Source organism: Phaseolus vulgaris, chromosome 2, assembly GCF_051622355.1.
Source record: "Phaseolus vulgaris cultivar YP4 chromosome 2, ASM5162235v1, whole genome shotgun sequence".
Taxonomy (NCBI): domain Eukaryota; kingdom Viridiplantae; phylum Streptophyta; class Magnoliopsida; order Fabales; family Fabaceae; genus Phaseolus; species Phaseolus vulgaris.
The window spans coordinates 17,990,326-18,001,391 of record NC_143499.1 but is presented as its reverse complement, the minus strand read 5'-3'; the positions used below and the strand labels follow the sequence as shown (position 1 = coordinate 18,001,391).

Sequence of the window (11,066 nt, the reverse complement as noted above, 5' to 3'; positions counted from 1 at the left end):
AGGTTTGAGAAAGTCTTTTCATATTAAGGTTGATACATTTCTCAAAAGTATATTATTTATATTCATTTTATTCTTTGTTGAAAACAACTAATTAGAAAATTAATTTTAATTAAAATTCCATAATTTATCTTGTAACAATTTGAGATTGAAAATTACATAAAATAAAATAAGGAAATCATAATGATATCATAATACAACAATATGTGAATTTGATAAATTTATGTATGGCCTAAAAAATCATCTGAGAAAAATTCAATAACAATGTCAAATAGATTTTGACAAGGTTAAGTTAATCACACCATATTGTAAGAAAATGTATAAAATGAATTCTTATAGTGTATTTAGATGACATTGTCGTTATTCACCCATCACTACAAGTGATAATCACATCGGACAAGTACAATACTTTAAGTAACACAATTTTCTCTCTTCTCTTTTTTGCCCTTATTATGTTTTCCCTTCTCACCTTCCTTTTTTTTTACCGTGAATCCCTGTGTTTTCTTTTGTTGGCATTAATCGTGTTTGTCGGTTACTAAACACATCAATCATATAAATATTAGTTTGTTGTTAACATTAAGTATAGAAGATGAGTTATATGTTTGTTTGTGATTACATTTAATGGTGGGATTATTTATATTTGGTTTAGTGTTGTGGTGGTGGTGATTGAAGTGATGATGAATTGATGGTCCCTAGAGTTAATGGTTGAGAAAAGATAGGTAAAAATTTGCAAAGTAGATAAAAATCAGATTATTTAGAAGTGGGTCCTGCAAACAGCTTTTGAGGTTGAGAAACGAAAAGGAAGGAAGAGTAAATGAAAAGTGAAAAAAAACGGAAAAGGAAAAAGCATACGTCTTCCATGTCACCCAAATTAATACGCATTCTTCCCCACCGCATGGTCCAGTGCAACTTTACCTTTACTATCTTAACCAGCATTGGGTAACTTAACCATAGCAGGCGGTGAGTTCCTAACCCAACCTCACACTGTTCCCTCGTGGTCCCCCCAATCCCCCTCTTTTTCAATGAGACTCAAATAAAAACTAAAAAAAAAGTGCTCTATTTATTATAATGATGATATAATTATAGTTCTTTTCACCCCCTGAGTATATAAATACATAGTTATATACATATATATCCACCTCTTCTCCTTCTATATATGACTCTATTCCCTCATAGGTCTATATATGTACAGGCTAAGCTAAACTAAACTAAATCCTTGCCTCTCTCTCTCTTTCTCTCTCAAAACTTCATCACCAAATTCAGAGCACAGCAGGAATAGCAGGCACAAACCTTCGCTCCCACAGAGACATATATCCCCTCTCACTCCAGTTAGTTATCTAACGGTTTTCTATTCTCTCACTTTCTTCCCACTTTACCCTTTTTTTTCTCGCTTATGCCATCCCATTACTAGCACACCGCACCATTTTATTCAAACAAAACCAAAATGATAAGCTGGGCCGATTTGTACACCGTCTTGACGGCGGTCATTCCGCTCTACGTCGCCATGATCTTAGCGTACGGTTCTGTACGGTGGTGGAAGATATTCTCGCCGGACCAATGCTCCGGCATAAACCGCTTCGTCGCGATCTTCGCCGTTCCGCTTCTTTCCTTCCACTTCATCTCCACCAACAACCCTTACGCCATGAACTTCCGCTTCATCGCTGCCGACACGCTCCAGAAAATCATCATGCTTTTTGCGCTGGCAATCTGGACCAACTTCACCGCCAACGGGAGCTTGGAGTGGATGATTACCATTTTCTCCCTCTCTACATTGCCCAACACGCTAGTCATGGGAATCCCTCTTCTTATCGCCATGTACGGCGAATATTCCGGCAGCCTCATGGTCCAGGTCGTGGTGCTCCAGTGCATCATCTGGTACACGCTCCTCCTCTTCCTCTTCGAGTACCGCGGCGCCAAGCTCTTGATAATGGAACAGTTTCCCGAAACCGCTGCTTCCATAGTTTCCTTCAAGGTCGACTCCGATGTCGTTTCGCTCGACGGAAGGGATTTCCTCGAAACTGATGCTGAAGTAGGCGACGATGGGAAGCTCCACGTGACCGTTAGGAAATCCAATGCTTCTAGAAGGTCCTTCATGATGACCCCTCGCCCGTCTAACCTCACCGGTGCCGAGATTTACAGCCTCAGCTCCTCTCGTAACCCCACGCCACGTGGCTCCAACTTCAACCACGCGGATTTCTACTCCATGATGGGTTACGCGCCTAGGCATTCTAACTTCGGCGCTGCGGATTTGTACTCCGTGCAGTCCACGTCACGCGGGGTCACACCGAGGCCCTCCAATTTCGAAGAGAACTCTGCACCCGCGCCTCAGGCTATCAGCTCCCCCAGGTTCGGCTTCTACCCCGCCGTGCAGACCGTGCCCGCCGCCTACCCTGCTCCGAACCCTGAATTCTCTTCTGGGTTAACAAAGAGTGTGAGCAAGAATTCGCAGACGCAGCCACAGCCACAGCCACTGCCACAGCCTCAGTCTCAGCCGCAGGCTCAAGCTCAAGCTGCTCCTCAAGTTGCTCAACCACCCAACGGCAGTAACAAAGCTAGCCACGACGCTAAGGAGCTGCACATGTTCGTGTGGAGCTCCAGTGCCTCGCCGGTTTCTGAAGCTGGCGGCCTCCATGTGTTCAGTGGAGCCGATTTCGGAGCTTCCGACCAATCGGGCCGCTCCGATCAAGGTGCCAAGGAGATTAGGATGTTGGTAGCCGACGAACACCCTCAAAATGGAGAAGCCAACAAAGGTAGTGCTACTAGATTCTCTTTTTTTTTCTCTCCGCGACTTAAGTTAACTACAGTGTTAAACTAGTTTTGACCCAATTTTCTAATTAAAGTTGAAGTCTTTAATAAGAAACAATCAAAGTTCAAATGTGTGATTGAACAAGAGAACTAGGTACTTTTGGAACTTACTTTAGGTTTTGTTTTGAGGAAATGATTTGATTTGGGTTATTGTGGGTTGGAACTGAAGCTGCAGCAGAAGGAGAATTTAGGGGTGAAGATTTGAAGTTTCCAGGGAAAGAAGGTGAACAAGTGGAGGAAGAGGGAGAGAAAGCGGGAGCCACTGGGCTTAACAAGCTGGGTTCCAGTTCAACGGCGGAGCTACACCCGAAATCGGGTGTGGCCACCGCGGCGAAACACATGCCTCCTGCGAGTGTGATGACTCGTCTCATACTGATTATGGTGTGGCGGAAGCTTATCCGCAACCCCAACACTTACTCCAGCCTCATTGGTGTCGTTTGGTCTCTGGTGGCGTTTAGGTAAGTAAATTTCAAAGTCAATCTGGAACGACGATGAAGTTTTGGCATGGTTTTGACTTTTAGGGTTTAGTTATTATTATTACTGTAGGATGGTTATTTTGTGTTGACGTAGTTGTGATATATGATCACTGATTAATTAATTAATTGCAGGTGGCATGTGCACATGCCCAAAATAATAGAGAAATCAATCTCCATACTGTCTGATGCTGGTCTTGGAATGGCTATGTTCAGCTTGGGTGAGTGGCCGTAATAATTTGTCCAAATTCTTCCTCTTCCAATAATTTCATTCCCCTATATTTGCAATTTCTTTCCTCTTTGGCGAAAACATCGTTATTCATGATGACTCCCTTTTCCGATGTTTAAACGTACACTGAAGAGAGTAACTAATGATGTTCATGTGATTGTATTTAAATAATTTTGTTGGTTGCATTAAAAATAGTAGTTTGTTGGAAAATATGGAATGAGAAGGAGAGGAACACCGGCACTTGATTGAATGCGATGGTAAGGTGAGAGTGATGAATGAGTGAAAAGTATGGATTTGGGGTAAAGCAAGTAATAAGCATAAACAAAGTAATGGGCGTCCACTGAATTGAAGTTTGTTACCACATAACACAAGCAGATGATGTTGTTCACTAGACGATAATATGGGGATTGCATAGTGATAGTGCAATGTCCCCGACATGTGGGGTATGGTCTTGAACAACGTCGCTATGCGGTCCAGGGCGGTGGTGGGGACCGGTGCTATTTTTGGACCCGAATTAGGCAAAGGTAGTTGATTTAGACGAATCAAGTAGTACTAAAAATATCTTTTCCTTCACAAAACTTAAAAACATTTTCCCATGACTGTAAATTTTCGATGCCCTTTTCCTTCTCTTTTCTTTTCATTTTCACCTGTTTACCCTATCGGCTATAAAAAAAATTAGCACTAACCTCTCGCTGTTTTTGTGCTTGTAGGTCTCTTCATGGCTCTTCAACCCAACATAATTGCGTGTGGGAACTCGGTTGCAACATTTGCCATGGCTGTTCGATTCCTCACAGGTCCAGCCGTCATGGCTGCAGCTTCCATCGCTGTTGGCCTACGTGGCACTCTTTTACGTGTAGCTATTGTTCAGGTAATTAACCTTGACCTATAATCCCATTTCATTGATATGACACTGTTAATCGTGGTTACGTGTGTAAATTACTTTGATATCTTTGAATGCTACAGAGTAAGTTATGGATTTGCAATAGTTAGGACACTTTGGCACTGTACATTCACCTAATAACAAATCGTTAAATAGACTCTTTCCACTAAATTTTATTTACTAGTTACAATTTTTACTAAATTTTAGTTAACGATAAAAATTATTTTCATGAAAGCGTGTTTCATAGCATCTTACATCTTATTTGAAATTTTAATGGATTTTTCTAGTGCCATTTTGGCTATCATGTTAAACATGATTTAAATGAAAAGCCTAGGAATGCTAACTTACTGAATATGCAATTATTGTTCATAGGCTGCCCTTCCGCAAGGGATTGTTCCATTTGTGTTTGCCAAGGAGTACAACGTTCATCCAGCCATTCTTAGCACAGGGTAAGTAACTAAAGTTCCGTATTTTATTTTGATTTTTGTTCTTTTTCTTAAGAAAGAGGTTGACACTTTTTGTGGAATTTGCAAATTAATTGCAGGGTTATATTTGGGATGTTGATAGCTCTACCAATTACTCTAGTCTACTACATATTACTTGGTTTGTAAAATATGTATGCAGTAGTAGCCAACACACCAGGACACAATGAATGACCCTTTGGAACCATTTTATACTTTGGGAATTAGCATGCATGCCTGGTGACCACAGTGGATTATGCTGTTATTAACAAGGATGTGGATCTTCTGAGCAACAAAAGCCACAAACTAAACTAGTATCCTTAAAGCAGAGGAGATCCTCGAGAGTTTCCAAAAGTTTTGGAATTTATGAAAAAATTGACCAATTGGCCCAAATCCTCATAATTCTAATCCCCTATCAAAAGTCCAAAATAGACACAGTTTTCAAGAGCAGAGAGAGAGGAACAAGTACAGCTTATGGGAGACATAGCAGAGAAAAACAGGGGAAAGCTCGCATGAGCAGAGTCAATGAAATCTAGAAATGGTTCCCTCCGTATCTGCATTTGTAAATTTTATTAGAGAGTCAGGTTTGTGTCATCAAGTAACAAAGACAGCTGAGCAATTGGGTAGGGGAAATGAAATTGGAATATAAGCTGAAGATTGGTTTTTTTAGTTTTGTTTAGTCATTTGTTTACTTCAATTTTATTATTATATAATGAGTTTGTTTAAGTTTTGTTTTTGTCTATGATCATCCGCGGATCCCGCAATTATTTGCGTTTGTCGTCTTTCTTTGGTCACGTTATTTGTTTAGTATATTTTTATCGGATGAAGTAAAAAGAGCAAAAAGTGATGTTAGCTAATTTTCTGATGTAAAGAGAGGCAGAGCTGGAAATGAAAATGGGACCATGAGACTGAGTGTTGAACTTTCAGAACATCGTCTTTCCACTGAGTGGGGATTATGTACCTTTCCCCTGAAGTTGAGTGATGGGTGATGGAAGGCAAAAATACATTTTAAAACTAAAAATGAAATAAAGCAGAGGAAGAGCAGGGTGAAGAGCACAAAACTTTTATTTGTGCTTTTTGGGTGGTGATGTACCCACAACCCTAACTAGCTACTAACTCATAGTCAATAACACCTTTTATCAGGATTTTAGCTAGCGTGAGAGTGGAGGTGGGTTGGTCAGCACTCAACTTTTTACCACGAAAACGATGCCACTTCAAACTCATCATCCCACGTCAAATTCAATCATTCCCTACGCCTCCTTCAATTATATTTATATGCTCACAGGTCTATGATGAGAGGCTGTTTTTTATGAACATCAAGTAACAAAGACCTTGCATATTTCTGCGTCTACTCTTTTTTTCACCCTACAATACCTCAATTTTTTATTATCAGGAACATCACACAATTAATCGCTCTAGATATTCATTTCTGTGTAATCTACATTTATTCACTTCCTACTAATAATAATATTAAGAAAAATAGTTGCTTTATATGTTTTTACTTTCCAGTGTATATAAAAATGTTCAGATGTTTAAAACTAAACCTTTCCTAATCATTTGTTCAAATAATTGTATATATAATTATCAAAGAAGTAAAAAGTTATTTATATATTTATGAAATCTAAATACTCTAAAAACAAAACAAATAAATTATTCATATCGTACTCATGTAAAAAATTAATACTTATCTAGGAAATGTTTAGAGTTTTTTTGACCACTTAACTTGTCATAGTTTTACATGACTATAGTGTAGTTTATGAAATGAAGTAATTTAAAAAAATGGTTTGTGAAATGAAGTATTTTTTTAAAATTTATTAAAATTGGTCAATTTTAAAAAGATTATAAGATTGGGTTAGTTGTACTTTAGAGTAGAGCTCTATAATGAAAATTTTGTAATTACATATTTTTATGTTATTGGTGGTTACTGAGGTAATATAGTACATAGTGTGTTGAATCTACCATTGTATGATTGTATATAGTTAAGTAAATTATAATTTATGTAAAACTCATTTTCTTTAATTAAACTATTGCGTTGTTTTATATTATTATCCATAAATATTGTGATAAATATCTATTTGTTATTCCTATCAAGTTTATTTATGAAGTTGATATAGATTGCACTTTAAGATTTTACAATTAATGTAGTGCTAGAAATTACCTTGTATCATTTTCACAAGGAGCATTCTCGTTCAATCTCAATTTCAAAAATAAGGTTACAGTATTATAAAAAAAATATTTTAATTTGTGATTCAAATCTATGAAAAATAATGGTTAATTCTCTAATATTCTTCTTAGTTAATTGTATATCATTGGATTCTAAGATTAATTATGACCATAAATAGTAATTATGTGAATTCCTTCCTAACATTCAAATTCCAAATATTTAATAAAAACTAATCCACTTCATTCAATTCAAATTAGAATTATGAATTCAATTCAAGAAAAACAACCTTATAATCCTAAATTTATTCATATTCGATATGTACTTGTAAGAGTTTCATCGAAAACAAAACAATTACACTTAAAAGAACATTAAAATCCAAATATTTATAATTATATAAAATCAAATCTCAACCAAAGAACCACAAATCAATTAAAAAAAATAACCTAAAAATCTAGAAAGCGTTTAAAGTGCAGAAAATTAAATTTCATAATTAGAAAGTAAAGAGTATTACGAAAGTGGACTTTAAGCCTAACTCAACCCCATAAAACCGGCTCATAGGGTTGAGGTTTGCACCCACTTATATACAATGAAAGGCTCTAATCTCTAGTCGATGTGGGATCTCCAACACACCCCCCTCACGCTGAGACTGCCAACTCGTGCGTGGGACTATATATTTTGGGTGGTCCGATAGCGGGTGACACGATAGGCCCAACAAATACTCGCTAGGATAGGCTCGAAAATGGCTCTGATACCATATTATAGTAAATGAAGATGAATATTCATTGTCTGATGTGATGCTAATGTAGCGTACGTAATCGCACGTAATCGTAATGAAGAAAGAGAGGTTTTGATGAACCCTAATTGTAGAGAAAAATAAATATAAAAGAAACTTTTATTCACTTGTATATTAGAGAGTAAAATACATGGTGTATATATAAGAAAAAGATTAAGACCTAGCTGAAACAGAAAAGGAAAGTTGGGTCAAACAAACAAAGCCCAATAACTTAAAATAGAAAATTAAACATATTAACACCCCCCTCAAGCTGGGGAGTAGATATTTGTCAGGCCCAACTTGGATTTGAGAGTAGAGAATTGTGCGGAAGCAAGGGGCTTGGTGAATATGTCAGCAACTTGCATTGCAGAAGTAATGGGTAGTAGTTTGAGGAGACCAGAGTTAAGTTTTTCACGAACTAGGTGGCAATCAATTTCGATATGCTTGGTTCGTTCATGAAAAACTTGATTGGAAGCTATTTGAAGGGCAGATTTGTTGTCACAGTACAGGGTTGCAGGCTGGGAGAGAGGAAGATGTAAATCCTGAAGGAGGTAAGACAACCATTGTAACTCACATGTGGTGGTGGCAAGGGCTCTATACTCGGCTTCAGAGGAGCTGCGAGAGATAGTTGACTACTTCTTTGATTTCCATGATATTAGGGAGTCTCCTAAGTAGATAGAATATCCAGTGACAGATTTGCGTGTGGTAGGACATGTTGCCCAGTCAGAGTCACTAAAACCACAAAGGTGAAGTGAACTAGTGTGAGAAAAATATAGTCCTTCACAAGGGGTGCCCTTGAGGTAACGCAAAAGACGTGAGACAGCTTGCTGATGATGAGTTGTGGGTGCAGATATGAATTGGCTTAAATTGTGGACAGCGAAGGCGATGTCTCGTCGCGTGTTGGTTAAGTAAATTAGACGTCCAAGGAGTCTTCTGTATTGAGAAGTGGCATCAGCATCGAGAGGTGAGCCTTGGTCGGGAGAGAGACGGGAGGTGTGAGTCATAGGAGTGGCCACAGGTGCAGAGTCAAGCATGCCAGTTTCTTGAAGGAGATCAAGAGTATACTTGCGTTGACTTAAATGAAGACCAGTACTGTTTAATTGGCGTACCATTGGCGACCAGCTTGACGAAGGCCATACAAAGACCGTTGAAGCTTGCAAACATGCTGGGGAGAAGGAAGAGAGAGGCCAGGTGAGGGGGCATATTACGAAAGTGGACTTTAAGCCTAACTCAACCCCATAAAACTGGCTCATAAGGTTGAGGTTTGCACCCATTTATATACAATGAAAGGCTCTAATCTCTAGTCGATGTGGGATCTCCAACAAAGAGAGTAAGAAAAAGAATCAAGTGATTAAAAACTTGAATAGAAATAGATTTGAATTGAAATTACTGAATGTAAAAGTGTTTCAAATATAGAAGAAAACTTGTAAAGAACTATGGAAAATAAAGAATTTTAAAAGAAAAAAAATTATAAGGATTGTCTAAAGAAATGAAAAAGTAGACGAAAAACCTAATTATATGGTGTTTAGTATTGTAGAAGTCATACAAGGCTCATGGCAAAAGGCCTAATCAGTTGAGTTTATTATTGGCTTGTTGATTTTTCCATATTGGCAGAATTTCACTCAATTAAGAGTGATTTGTTGTGTGAATTCATAATTAAATTGGGCATTGCCCTCTGGATGATTTTCATTGGGTCCAACTAGATAATCTAAGCAAATTGAAGTCAAATCTATTAATTGCAATCTCAAAAACTTGCTGAGCATATTATGTTTCGCTGAGTGGATTATGTTTTGTTCAGAAAATTCTTGAAGTTTGAAAGCTCTTTGCCCAAATTTTTGTCTTCATCCACCTATATAAAGAAGATTAATCAATATTAGTGATAGTATATATGATTAACATCATTTCAAACTCATTTCTCTTTTAGGTCTTATTTTGAAAACTAAACTAAAAAAGAACTTATATGCATTATAGAAATGGTAAACAATCCAATTAGCTATGCTAAAAGTGCATATAAAATATGTTCATCAAATACCCCTCACTCAAGATTTTACATTTCTAAGAAAAATGTAGAATTACGCACTAATGCAAACAACAATAGTGGATAAAGTGAAGGAAAATTTGGCTCAAATGGATTGCACAATAGATTATTAAAAGGTAGGTCAATTTGATTTTTGACAAAGAAAAATGTCTCGATAATATCATAAAATTGCATCATATTCTTTTCAATCTAGATAATCAAGTCAAGTTTCTAGTATTTCAAATTCAAGTATGTCACACAAGAAATTATTAATGACTCAAAACTCATATTTGTTGACCAAGAAGCTTTCATGAATCTTATCTGTCTTGAAAACTTGAAGTTGTGTGTGTATTGTCTAGGTAGATTTTGTTATGTAACTTCACATTACATTATGATTCAAGTCATTTCATAATCTATCTCCTTGAAAAGTTTATTTTCTAAATCTGTGTATTTTTTTAATCAGTTGATTCATGTTTTAATCATTAGAAATTGTTTCTATTCAAGTATGTTGACTATAGTAAGTATTTTTAACAGATTGATTTGTTGTATCAACTGATTGAAAATTCTTAAAGTTTTTAAAGATTTAAAATGATTTGTTTTCTATTTTATTTTTTTTGTTAAGTGAAATCAACCAGTTTTTTTGATGAAAGAACTGGTTTTAAAATTTGGTGATTTCTTCTATTAAAAGAAAAAATCAATTATTTCAAAAATCAATTAAATGTTTTTAACAAAATTATGTTATATTAATAAATCAGTTTTTATTTGATACGGTTGTTTTCATTAAATGATCAAATTGTTTTTGCAATCATTATTACTTTATAAAAGGATGTAATATGATCATTTCAAACAACGATTTTCATAAGAGAGAAAAATAGAAAAGTTTTAAAATCATTATTGGAGATTGAGTTTGCTTATTGGATCATTCTCGCACGGGAAAAAAGGTTTGTAGGTTTGCATTGCTACTGTTCTCCATTTGTAACAATCCAGATGTATTCAAACCTTTTTTTTCACTGTATTTGTTGTAAGCAAATTCAGATAGGTTTTTTTTTAATTCATTTGTGTTGTTAAGAGTGTGTGTGTGTGTGTGTGTGTGTGTGTGTGTGTTATTGTAGGGTTCAATATCAACACTCTTGATTGTTTCTTTTGTAAACCTTTGTTTTTGGTTTAGTGAATTCTTAGTGGTTTGCCGAGGATTGGATGTAATTCTTGGTGTAAGAGTGAACCAATATAAATCTCATGTGCAATCTCTCTCTCACTCTAATATTTGG

At 36.4% G+C, this 11,066-nt stretch overlaps 1 protein-coding gene across 2 annotated transcripts; it reads left to right on the top strand.

Moving 5' to 3' along the window:
- Window positions 1-1,062: 1,062 nt before the first annotated feature.
- On the top strand, window positions 1,063-5,571 carry LOC137810822 (auxin efflux carrier component 3). 2 transcript variants are annotated; one of them, XM_068612282.1, is made up of 6 exons: window positions 1,063-2,747; window positions 2,978-3,260; window positions 3,411-3,496; window positions 4,215-4,372; window positions 4,757-4,833; window positions 4,929-5,571. In XM_068612282.1, the coding sequence occupies exons 1-6, from the start codon at window positions 1,442-1,444 to the stop codon at window positions 4,993-4,995; spliced, it is 1,977 nt and encodes a 658-aa protein (XP_068468383.1). In that variant the 5' UTR covers window positions 1,063-1,441; the 3' UTR covers window positions 4,996-5,571. The 2 variants fall into 2 exon arrangements, with proteins under 2 accessions (XP_068468383.1, XP_068468381.1); XM_068612280.1 differs by having other exon boundaries at window positions 1,092-2,747; window positions 2,972-3,260.
- Window positions 5,572-11,066: the final 5,495 nt, after the last annotated feature.